Source organism: Physeter macrocephalus, chromosome 12 (genome assembly GCF_002837175.3).
Source record: "Physeter macrocephalus isolate SW-GA chromosome 12, ASM283717v5, whole genome shotgun sequence".
Classification (NCBI taxonomy): domain Eukaryota; kingdom Metazoa; phylum Chordata; class Mammalia; order Artiodactyla; family Physeteridae; genus Physeter; species Physeter macrocephalus.
The window spans coordinates 13,639,972-13,652,371 of NC_041225.1; the positions used below are offsets into that span (position 1 = coordinate 13,639,972).

Consider the following 12,400-nt stretch of genomic DNA (forward strand, 5'->3'; position numbering starts at 1 on the left):
ATTTCTTGCATCTTCTTGATCTTTGCCTCCATTCTTTTTCCGAGGTCCTGGATCATTTTCACTATCATTATTCTGAATTCTTTTTCTGGAAGGTTGCCTATCTCCACTTCATTTCATTGTTTTTCTGGGATTTTATCTTGTTCCTTCATCTGGTACATAGCCCTCTGCCTTTTCATCTTGTCTGTCTTTGAATGAGGTTTTTGTTCCACAGGCTGCAGGATTGTAGTTCTTGCTTCTGCCGTCTGCCCTCTGGTGGATGAGGCTATCTAAGAGGCTTGTGTAAGTTTCCTGATGGGAGCGACTCCTGGTGGGTAGAGCTGACTGTTGCTCCGGTGGGCAGAGCTCAGTAAAACTTTAATCCACTTGACTGCTGATGGGTGGGGCTGGGTTCCCTCCCTTTTGGTTGTTTGGCCTGAGGCAACCCAACACTGGAGCCTACCTGGGCTCTTTGATGGGGCTAATGACAGACTCTGGGAGGGCTGACACCAAGGAGTACTTCCCAGAACTTCTGCCACCAGTGTCCTTGTCCCCATGGTGAGCCACAGCCACCCCCTGCGTCTGCAGGAGGCCCTCCAACACTAGCAGGTAGGTCTGGTTCAGTCTCCTGTGGGGTCCCTGCTCCTTCCCCCTGGGTCCTGATGCGCACACTACTTTGTGTGTGCCCTCCAAGAGTGGAGTCTCTGTTTCCCCCAGTCCTGTCGAAGTCCTGCAATCAAATCCCACTGGGCTTCAAAGTCTGATTCTCTGGGAATTCCTCCTCCCGTTGCCGGACCCCCAGGTTGGGAAGCCTGACATGGGGCACAGAACCTTCACTCCAGTGGGAGGACTTCTGTGGTATAAATGTTCTCCAGTTTGTGAGTCACCCACCCAGCAGTTATGGGATTTGATTTTACTGATTGCACCCCTCCTACCATCTGATTGTGACTTCTCCTTTGTCTTTGGATGTGGGGTATCTTTTTTGGTCAGTTCCAGTGTCTTCCTGTCGATGATTGTCCAGCAGCTATTTGTGATTCTGGTGTTCTTACAAGAGGGAGTGAGAGCACATCCTTCTACTCCCCCATCTTGGTTCCTTTTGACAAGATTTGATATTGTCATTTTCTTTGATTATAGCCGTTCTGGTGGGTGTGAAGTGTTTTTTAAGAATTTTATTTATTTATTTATTTTTTGGCTGCGTTGGGTGTTCGTTGCTGCGCGTGTGCTTTCTCTAGTTGCCGCGAGTGGGGGGGCTACTCTTCTTGCGGTGCAGGGCCTTCTCATTGTGGTGGCTTCTCTTGTTGCAGGGCACGGGCTCTAGGCATGTGGGCTTCAGTAGTTGTCGCACGCGGGCTCTAGAGCGCAGACTCAGCTATTGTGGCACACGGGCTTAGTTGCTCCACGGCGTGTGGGATCTTCCTGTACCAGGGATCGAACCTGTGTCCCCTGCATTGGCAGGCGGGTTCTTAACCTCTGTGCCACCAGGGAAACCCCTGAAGTGGTTTTAATTTACATTTCCCTAATGACTTATGATGTTGAGCATCTTCTCATGTGCTTATTAGCCATTCATTTATCTTCTTAGGTAAAATGTGTATTTATATATTTACCAATTTATTGACCTTTAATTTTGAAATTATTATAGATCACAGGATGTTGTAAAGTAGTAGAGGTCCTGTGTAGCCTGCACTTTTTCCTCCAGAGGTAACATCTTCCATATCTATAGTGCATTGTTAAAACAAGGAAATTGACATTAGTACAATCAACAGGCCTCATTCAAACTTCCTCAGTTTTGCGTGTACTCATTTGTGTGTGTATATGATTCCATGAAATTTTATCACGTGTAGATTTGTGCAAACACCCCAGTCAATATTCAGCACTTCTTTATCACCTCACAGATCTCCCTCATGCTACCCACTGTAGAGTCACATACACCACACCCATCTACCACAGTCCCCAATCCCTGGTAACCACTAATCTGTTCTCCATCTCTATAATTTTGTCATTTGAAAATGTTTTATAAGTGGAATCATATAGTAAGTAACCTTTTGAAATTGGCTTTTTAAAGTTTGTATAATACCCTTGAGATCAGTAGAGGTTGTTGCATATATCAATAGTGTATTTCTTTTTTAATTGAATATTTAGATGTATAAAGTTTCAAGAGAGTAATGATAAAACCCAGCTCATCTTTGGCTCCGTCACCAACATACAGGCAAAGGATGCAGCTCCAGTGGAGGTAAATGCAGGCACATTTCTTGAGAAGTTGAAAATCATTGTGCTTTATAATTTGAACAGATTGGAAAATAAAATTTTTGCCTTTTTTTTTTTTTTTTTTTTTTTTTTTTAGAAGATAGACACTATGCTGGTCCTGGAAGGCAGTGGAAACCTGGTGCTGTACACAGGAGTGGTTCGGGTAAGTAATAAATAGCATTTCATGCTTTTAGTAGGACTACTTCCTTAATTATTATTTTTTAATGTTACTTTAGTTTGATATTTAAAATTTGTTATCTCCTGTCTATAGAATTTGGCAGAAGATTCTTGTAAGAGTTGACAATGAAGTCTTCAATTTAGGTTGGGACTTATTTGGAGGTCTAGGACTCACTGTCATTAGATGGATTGGCACTAGGAAAACAGGGCAGTTGGGGAAACTTTAATGAATATAGATAACTTTTAAAAAAAGAAAAAAAGTTAATTGAAGTTTTATAAAGAATATAGTTTTGAAATTGATGTATGGGTAGCTTTCTTAAGTCTCAAAGTTTTAGTAAAGTTTCATCGTATTAAATGTATAATATATGTTGTCTGTGTCTTTTTAAACAGTTGTGAACTTTACATACGGAATAATGTAAATTTTACAAATTTAAATTGTGAAATTTAAATACACACAGTTTGAAGGATAATGAAGTGAACATTCATATAACCACTACCCAGGTTAAGAAATAGGACGTTGCCATATATTTACAGTCTCTTGGATTTTCTTTCCTCATTGTATCCTCATCCGCCAGAGATGCTTACTTGGAATAAATCACTCCCTTGTTTTTATTACTAGTTTTTGCAGTTATGTATGTATCAGTGATGAGTAAATTGTTTAGTTTTCCTTGTTTTTGGATTTTCATATAGAGAAAACATACCACATACTCTTCTCTGACTTATTTTGCTCAACATTATATTATTTTTAGATTTATTTGTGTTGTTGTGTAGCTGTTGTTGACTCATGCACTGTTACCTAGTTTTCTGTTGTATGATTATACCAGAATTTTACCAGCCACTAGGGTTGTTTTGCTGTTTCCTCTAATAAACAATGCTTAAAAAGTTAAAAAATATATATATCTCCTAGCCTTTAGAATATATGCATATTTGGGCTTCCCTGGTGGCGCAGTGGTTGGGAGTCCGCCTGCCGATGTAGGGGACACGGGTTCGTGCCCCGGTCCGGGAAGATCCCACATGCTGCGGAGCGGCTGGGCCCGTGAGCCATGGCTTCTGGGCCTGTGCGTCCAGAGCCTGTGCTCCGCAACGGAAGAGACCACAACATTGAGAGGCCCGCGTACCGCAAAAAAAAAAAAAAAAAAAAAATAGAATATATGCATATTCAACTTAGCTGCATGGTGCCACATTGTTTTCCAAAGTGTAGGTTGCATCAAGGTTGCAAGGTTATACTCCTTGCCTCCAACAGTGTATGAGAGCTCTCGAAGTTTCTTTACATTCTTGCTAACCCAAAGTACTGTTAGCTTTTTGTTTTTGTTTTTCCCAAATTGGTGCCTCTTTACAGCCAGGTGATAATGGAAGTCCAGGCTCCCACCTGGCCTTTGCTCACAGGGCTGAGGGGTGGGGTGCAGTATTTTCCTATCGTGTTTGTCTGGAGTAGATTGGTCATTGTCTAAAAGTTTGCTAGCTATTCCTTTCCTGATTGGGTCTTTTTTTTTTTTTTTTTTTTTTTTTTTTTGTGGTACGCGGGCCTCTCACTGCCGTGGTCTCCCCCACCGCGGAGCACAGGCTCCGGACGCGCAGGCTCAGCGGCCATGACTCACAGGCCCAGCCGCCCCACGGCACGTGGGATCCTACCGGACCGGGGCACGAACCCGTGTACCCTGCATCGACAGGCGGACTCTCAACCACCGCGCCACCAGGGAAGCCCCCTGATTGGGTCTTTTTTCCTGTCTGCTCCCGTAATGAGTTTGTAGTCTGCCTCAACTTCCATGTTACCTAGAGGCCAGTTCGAGAACCAGTGGTGTTATAGATCAGTGTTTAGTTCTCAGGTCTTTTACTGTGTCATTGTTGGTCACTTTCACACATGGGTCACTCATTGTTGGTCAGTTTCACAAAAACTTTATATATACTAGTTCTTCTGTCATTTTTGTTTTTTAATCCTAAAAAACACACCAGGATTTCATATACGTATTTAGAAAGTCCTTTTCTCTATTTCCTTCCTCTCCATTCCTCCCCCCACTCCCTATTTGGGACAGTGAGGGGTTGCTGCTTTGTTATTGCAGGGTAGGGATGGAATAGAGTGCTCCACCCACAGTCTCTGGAAGAGGGAGGGGAGAGGTAGGCTGCTTTTTATTATAGAGGGAGGATGAAAGCCAGGCTCTTCCCCCTTGACAGTTGCTGCACACGGTTGGGAGGTGGAGAGGGGCTGCCTCGTGGCAATGAGAGCAGAGCTTTGTCCGCAGTGTCTGCAGCTGCAGTGCCTGATGAGGGGAGGCGATGCCTCATGGTTACTGCATGGCTGGGCTGGAAGATAGGCCTCACCGTCTGTCTCTGTGCTGGGGCAGGGCGCCACCTAGTCCTTGCAGGGGATGACAGGACCCTGCCCATAGTCTCCGAACATAGCTCCTGATGGGGCGGGCACCGAGGGCTGTGGCTTTTTCCGTGTGTTTGCCTGAAGTGGGGCAGGTGGGGCGAAAGTGTTTCTGCCCTGCTCAGTCTCTCTTCCTGACCAAGTTTTGGCCAAAAGAGCAAGGTTTTCATGGGCTCTCTTTTGGTGTGTGCCTGTGGGCATTTCTGGGTTGCAGGCCTCTTGAGAGCCCAAGGCCTGGTTATATAGGGAGTTGGAGAAACAAAAACAAAAGCTAGAGAATTCATAGTTCATTCCTGGTTCTCAGGCCCCTAGCCAGTCAGTCTTCTTTCCTCACCTTTTAGAGTCTTCTGCTAGTTACATCATACATTTCATGCAGATTTTGTTGTGGTGGTAATTAGTGGGAGGAATAGCAGGGAATGTGCTTATTGCATATTTTTATGACCTGGAGTGGGGGTGGTCTCTGATGGCCTTTTAAAAACTTCATATATACTAGTTCTTCTGTCATTTTTGTTTTTTAATCCTAAGGATTTTATTTGGGCAACTTCTGTAATTCTATTAGCTTTTGGGTAGTATATTGACATAAATATGTATATTGTCAAAATTCCACTTTAGTTCTGAGTATCTCCTTTTAGTCTTATCAAGAGTTTTCAGCCTGTGTGGGTGTGAATTTCTGTTGTGTTTTTCCTGAGAACCCTGTGGATAGCTAAAAGGAAGGAGTGGGTAGCATGGATTGCTGGCTCATTCTTTTAAGGTCAATGAAGTTTATGTAAATTTTTTTTGAGGAAGAAGTATTTGAAAGTTTATGACAAGACAGATTGTGAGCTAGAGAGCATGGTTTGAATTAGGTTGGATTTAATTTCTTGAGTATCGCTTCAGGCTAAATTTTTTGGCTCCCAAGAAGTAATTGGTGTCTTTCTCTCTGCTTGGAAAATACTTCACAAGACTGATGCTTATAGTCTCTGAAAGCTTAGTGTCTCTGCTGCCTTTACCACCAATGAGGTAGAAAAATGCATAGTATACTTGAATTTTGTATAGTGTCTTGACTATATTAACATTCCCCCTGTTTCCTGCCCCCAGAGAAGTCCTTAGTTATGGAAAGAAGGAATCAGACTAAGAATTTATGCCAAGATATTCATAGTTGGTTGGTAGAATTTGATACATTATTAAAATTTTAATTCTCTGTTTTTTAGTTGTGTTTGGTGATCATAGACTTTGAAATATCTAAAGGAATCTATGCTTACGTGCCTTAACGTTTCATTTAAGAACATGATACAGTAGGGAATTCCCTGGTGTTCCAGTAGTTAGGACTCTGAGCTTCCACTGCAGGGTTCAATCTCTGGTCAGGGAACTAAGATCCTATAAGCCATGTGGCGTGGCCAAAAAAACAACAGCAAAAACATTAAAGCTAATTTTTTTCCACATTTTTTTATTGCTTAAAGGTGGGAAAGGTTTTCATTCCTGGGCTGCCAGCTCCCTCCCTGACAATGTCGAACACAATGCCTCGGCCCAGCACCCCGCTTGACAGCGTTAGTACTCCTAACCCTCTGAGTAAGCTGCTTGGATCCCTGGATGAGGTAAGACAGGGAGTGGGTGTTGTCAAAAATTAATAGTGTTTTAAAGAAGTTTGGTCAAATATTAGTTCTTTCCATGGTTAACTTTTTTCTGTTTTAATGATGACAGAATTGGAAGTTTGGCTAATGTGTATAGTTTCAAACACAAATGATTTCAGTAAACATACATTGACTTCCCTTCTGACGTGTAAGGTACTTTTTGAAGGTGTCGCAGTGAGGAAAGTGATGCATTCTTTTTCATCTAGGGATCTCACAATTTACTTGGGTGGAACAGATGTACTGTCTGTTTTAAGAGATTATAATTTAAGATAGGTAGACTATTAAGACTTAAGAGGAACAGAAAGTACCATAGGAGATTCACTGATAGGAAGATACATTCTGATGGGATGATGTGGTGGAATCAAAGGCTCTTCTAGAGACATGTCTACCTTGGTTTGGACCTGGAGGGTAAGTAGGATGTCTGTAGATGGAAGGGGGCTTTGGGGTGAGCGGAATTGCATGGGTGTGGGTGTGGAAGCAGGACAGTGCAGAACATTTTAACACATAGTTGTATCTCCATCTCCCAGCATACAAGTGAAGACTCAAGAAGTCTGTGGAATGAATGAATGCTTATAAAAGTACATGTAGTCTCTTGGGTGAGGCAGGGCAGGGGATGGGATAATAACAACCTGTTTTCTAGTGTTATCTGTGTACTAGGCACTGTTCTGAGTGTTTTATATGTATTAACTCATTTAATCCCTTAAAACAGCTTTATTAGGAAAATATTAATCCTTGTTTTACAAATGGGCACATAGAGAGGTACAAGGAGGTTACTGGTCTAATGACATACAGCTAATAAGTGGTAGAGCTAGGATTTACACTGTCTTCCTAACATGCTCTTGAAAAAGAAAGGATGAAAAGGTTTTTATTCCGAATGCAGTCTCCAGGGCATTATAGGTTTTTGAGCATGGAGTTAAGAATGTTAGGATTTGTGTTTTAGATAGGTTTATCTTGGGATTACAGATAGACCAATTAGATCCCAAGTGTTGTAAGACTCGGGGGCTACCTCCTTCTGATTCCTTTCTTTCTCTCCTGATCTTGGTCCCTCAAGTCCAGGTAGTCTCCACAGCTTTGTAGTGCTGTCCATCAGATGTGCTATTTTTATCGACTTTTTCAAGTTGCTTTTGGTGAGGACCTTGGTCTGCTACAAGGTACTTAGACATGATTAGAGCAGAATGGTTTTAAATCATTATGTACAATTGCTAGACCACATGCAAAAAAGATATATAGTTTCTTTAACCTTAATTTCTCAAAACATGCTTCACATGTGTTGTATTTATGACTTTTTACAGGCTGTTCTATTGTCCCCAGTTCCAGAACTAAGGGATTCTTCAAAGCTTCATGATTCTCTCTATAATGAGGATTGTACTTTCCAACAGCTTGGAACTTACATTCATTCTATAAGAGACCCTGTCCGTAACAGGGTAACGCTAGTAAGTATGCATATTTATTTTTAAAAGGTTAGGCAACTTTCCAAGAATTTTGGCTGTTATTTAAAGTTTGTCAGAACGCAGAATTTTGTGAAAAATGGAAACAAATGTTTCTTGTGATTTTTAAAATCTCTTGTAATGCGTCATTTTTTTGCCCTGTTTTACTTTAAAGTAGTTCCACCCAACTTTTCTGAAGTTTGTATATTATTAAAAAATTTATTGAAAACAAAGCTTGTTCAATCAGTTGAATTTTATATGGGCATGGTTTTTGCTTTCTATTAAAAGTGAGCCTCTTATTTTTGGTGACGGTGACTCAGGTGTCTATATGAAAATTAGACACTTTGTTAAAGACAAGAATTTTTGTAAATGTTTGACAAATAAGTACGTTTATTGTTTCTAAAACTTCGAAGTATTCAATTCTGTTTGAAAAATATTGCTTGTTTTTCATTTATTTTATTGCATTTTTGTTTGACAGACAGTCTTGTAAAGCATCAGCTATTTTTAAGACATTCACAGACTTAGAATGCACAGATTGTATTTACTTGCTCTTATTTGTTTCCATTCTTTTCCCTAGGAACTGAGTAATGGCTCCATGGTTAGGATCACTATTCCTGAAATTGCCACCTCTGAATTAGGTATGATTAAGAATCAAACCTCACTTTTGTGTGTTCTTAGTTTGATTTAAAAGATTTGGAGTAATTGCTGATTTACATGAATAATTGGGGTTTTAAAATTTTTTGCTGTTTTTGAAGCCATGAGATGGAGTTTTTTACTGTGCTGAGAAGCTATAAAAAAGAGCTGGGGGGCACTTTGTGCTGTCCACTCCATGTGTGCTCTAAGGCGGGGGGAACCCGAGAAGTGTGTGCTAGTTCTGCTTCTGTGAGATTTCTTATGAAAAAGAAGCCATGCAGTGAGATTACAGTGTATGGACACGCCTCTTGCAAGAAAATCTCAAAAACAAGGAAGCCCAAGCAACTAAAATAGTTTTTGGCATATTGATGGTTTTTAATCCAAAAATATATTTCTCAATTGTTAGATACATTGAAAATTAACATAATTGCCTTTAACTGAATAAAACTTAACATTATAGTAAAAATACACAGGAGTATTTTGATAAAATTGGAGTCTGCTTGAATTATTATTGAAATGCAATTTGGAAAGTACTAGGTGAAGAACATTTCTGAACATAGAATAGTAAAGAAAACTGTGGAATTGAAAAGATTTGCCAACAAATGTAAATTAAGAAAAGAATGCTTGTATGATATAAGAAAATTCAGGACATCTATTAGTTTCAAAGTCTAACTGCCAGAGCAGAGCGTTGGCAGATTGTGTGAATTCTGGAATTTGCTAAGTGGGCTAGAATGACTTTTGCGTTTTAGGAAGTATGTTTCATTGGTGTAGTAAATGATATTCTGAGTTCGTATGGAGGTGCCTTGCTTTTCTGAAAGGTATTTAGCCAGTGATCTCAAGAAGTATAAGCCTAACCAAAGTACATGAAAACAAATAACAGGTTAATTAAAAAAAAAAAATCTTTCTCACGAGCAAATAGAAGCAAATAGTTCATGTACGGAAGTTTTTGTACTTTACTTATAAAGCTTTCCTCAGCCCCTCAGGCAGTATCTGGTTTACACTTATTTTGGATTCAGTCATGACAAACTTGATTATTAGGTTTTCTAACATTGGTTTCATTTGATTCCAACCTTTGCTGTGTATGCACACATGTAGCAAATTGATGAGAAAAAGCATATGCTGCTGAGGATGGGCCCCGGTGACAGTGCCAGTGGGAAAGGAAGAAAAGAATCCCTAAAGAGATTATGGGAGGATACAGAAGCATTGCAGTTTGGGGCCATTTCCCACTAAAAGCAGACCCAGCCCTCTTTATAGCAGAAGCCCTTGCCACCCTGAGGGGGTCGCTGTATGACAGTGTAGCACTGTAAGTGATAGTCATAGTAATGATATTGAGTCATTAAGAAAGTTATAGTTTACATGGTATTGATTGATCAGAGAGCATGTAAAACATTTTAGGAACAATGCTGTCAGAAATGATGAAAAGTTATAAAGCTTTGGTTAACCAGAATGTTCAATCATTCAGAACATATTTTAATGCTAGGTAAGCATTGCTATTTGAGGAGGTATATATTGATTATTACATATTTACTGAAGTATTGAAGCAATATTTTATATGAATTTATTAATGTAGAAATTGTGTGTTTTTGTTAGAATGGCCTTTAATTTATTGTCCAAACTAGGACATTTTTGAGAGTGAAATGGGGAGCTATTAATAACTGTCAGGGCCATGGATGTCAATCAGTTCTGTCTTAGGTAATCTCAGCTCTTTGGTTACTCTATTTCTGATCCAAAATTAATGATCAGAAAGCAGCCCTGAAACCTCTCGCAAGCCCTGTTAAATTCAGTGTCAGTTGATTGGCTAGGTCAGATTTGCATCCCATTGGCTCTTTAATGGCTGTTCTTTTTTCTTAGTACTTGGCCTTTATATAGTAGTAATTAAAAAATGTTCTTAGTAAAAGGGGAAAAGAAATGCATGCATAGGAAGCATACTAAAATTAACCTTTGCTTTTAATAGTACAAACTTGTTTGCAAGCAATTAAATTTATCCTGCCAAAAGAAGTAGCTGTTCAGATGCTTGTCAAGTGGTACAGTGTCCACAGTGCTCCGGGAGGACCCAGTTATCACTCAGAGTGGAACTTATTTCTGACTTGTCTCATGAACATGATGGGTTATAACACAGACCGCTTAGCATGGACAAGGAATGTAAGTACAGATAATTGTTTTTCCTCCTGAGATATTCTGTTGTTACCAATGTAATGTTTGCATAATTTTTTTAACATCTTTATTGGTGTATAATTGCTTTACAATGGTGTGTTAGTTTCTGCTTTATAACAAAGTGAATCAGTTATACATATATCCCCATATCTCTTCCCATGAGCACTTGAGAACAAAGTGTATTCTGTTGTTTTTGGATGGAATGTCCTATAAATATCAATTAAGTCCATCTTGTTTAATGTATCATTTAAAGTGTGTGTTTCCTTATTTATTTTCGTTTTGGATGATCTGTGCATTGGTGGAAGTGGGGTGTTAAAAGTCCTCTACTGTGATTGTGTTACTGTCATTTCCCCTTTTCCTCTCTCCCACCCTCCTTATCCCACCCCTCTAGGTGGTCACAAAGCACCGAGCTGATCTTCCTGTGTTATGCAGCTGCTTCCCACTAGCTATCTATTTTACATTTGGTAGTGTATATATGTCCATTCCACCCTGTCACTTTGTCCCAGCTTACCCTTCCCCCTCCCCATATCCTCAGCTTTTAGTTTTATTGATCTTTGCTATCGTTTCCTTTATTTCATTTTCATTTATTTCTGATCTGATCTTTATGATTTCTTTCCTTCTGCTAACTTTGGGGCTTTTTTGTTCTTCTTTCTCTAACTGCTTTAGGTGTAAGGTTAGGTTGTTTATTTGAGATATTTCTTGTTTCTTGAGGTAGGATTGTATTGCTATAGACCTCCCTCTTAGAACTGCTTTTACTGCATCCCATAGGTTTTGGGTCATCGTGTGTTCATTGTCATTTGTTTCTAAGTATTTTTTTATTTCTTCTTTGATTCTTCAGTGATCTCTTGGTTATTAAGTAGTGCATTGTCTCTTGTGATAGTCTTTGTTTTAAAGTCTATTTTGTCTGATATGAGAATGGCTACTTCAGCTTTCTTTTGATTTCCATTTGAATGGAATATCTTCTTCCATCCCCTCACTTTCAGTCTGTAGGTGTCCCTAGGTCTGAAGTGGGTCTCGTAGACAGCATATATATGGGTCTTATTTTTGTATTCATTCAGCCAGTCTGTATCTTTTGGTTGGAGCATTTAATCCATTTACATTTAAGGTAATTATCGACAGGTATGTTCCTATTACCATTTCCTTAATTGTTTTGGGTTTGTTATTGCAGGTCTTTTCCTTCTCTTGTGTTTCCTGCCTAGAGAAGTTCCTTTAGCATTTGTTGTAAAGCTGGTTTGGTGGTGCTGAACTCTCTCAGCTTTTGCTTGTCTGTAAAGGTTTTAATTTCTCCATCAAATCTGAATGAGATCCTTGCTGGGTAGAGTAATCTTGGTTGTAGGTTTTTTTCCTTCATCACTTTAAATATGTCCTGCAACTCCCTTCTGGCCTGTAGCATTTCTGCTGAAAGATCAGATGTTAACCTTATGGGGATTCCTTTGTGTGTTATTTGTTGTTTTTCCCTTGCTGCTTTTAATATGTTTTCTTTGTATTTAATTTTTGACAGTTTGATTATTATGTGTCTTGGCGTGTTTATCCTTGGGTTTATCCTGTATGGGACTCTCTGTGCTTCCTGGACTTGATTGACTATTTCCTTTCCTATATTAGGGAAGTTTTCAACTATAATCTCTTCAAATATTTTCTCAGTCCCTTTCTTTTTCTCTTCTTCTTCTGGGACCCCTATAATTCGAATGTTGGTGCATTTAATGTTGTCCCAGAGGTCTCTGAGACTGTCCTCAGTTCTTTTCATTCTTTTTTCTTTATTCTGCTCTGCAGTAGTTATTTCCACTATTGTATCTTCCAGGTCACTTATCCGT

The 12,400-nt window shown here is 39.6% G+C and overlaps 1 protein-coding gene across 11 annotated transcripts in view; it reads left to right on the plus strand.

Annotated features, from left to right (window-relative positions):
- Nucleotides 1–12,400, plus strand: part of ANAPC1 (anaphase promoting complex subunit 1) — a 119,334-nt gene that overhangs the window by 26,303 nt on the left and 80,631 nt on the right. For 10 of the 11 annotated variants that reach the window (XR_003682234.2, XR_003682233.2, XR_003682237.2 and 7 more), the window contains exons 12-17: nucleotides 2,116–2,206; nucleotides 2,318–2,383; nucleotides 6,205–6,339; nucleotides 7,668–7,808; nucleotides 8,380–8,440; nucleotides 10,390–10,577. Coding sequence is in view for 5 of the 11 variants with exons in the window: in XM_028496614.2 (XP_028352415.1) it covers nucleotides 2,116–2,206; nucleotides 2,318–2,383; nucleotides 6,205–6,339; nucleotides 7,668–7,808; nucleotides 8,380–8,440; nucleotides 10,390–10,577 (682 nt within the window). In the remaining 6 variants the exon portion in view is untranslated. The remainder of the gene's footprint in view (nucleotides 1–2,115; nucleotides 2,207–2,317; nucleotides 2,384–6,204; nucleotides 6,340–7,667; nucleotides 7,809–8,379; nucleotides 8,441–10,389; nucleotides 10,578–12,400) is intronic. The other variant, XR_003682236.2, reaches the window with a different exon arrangement.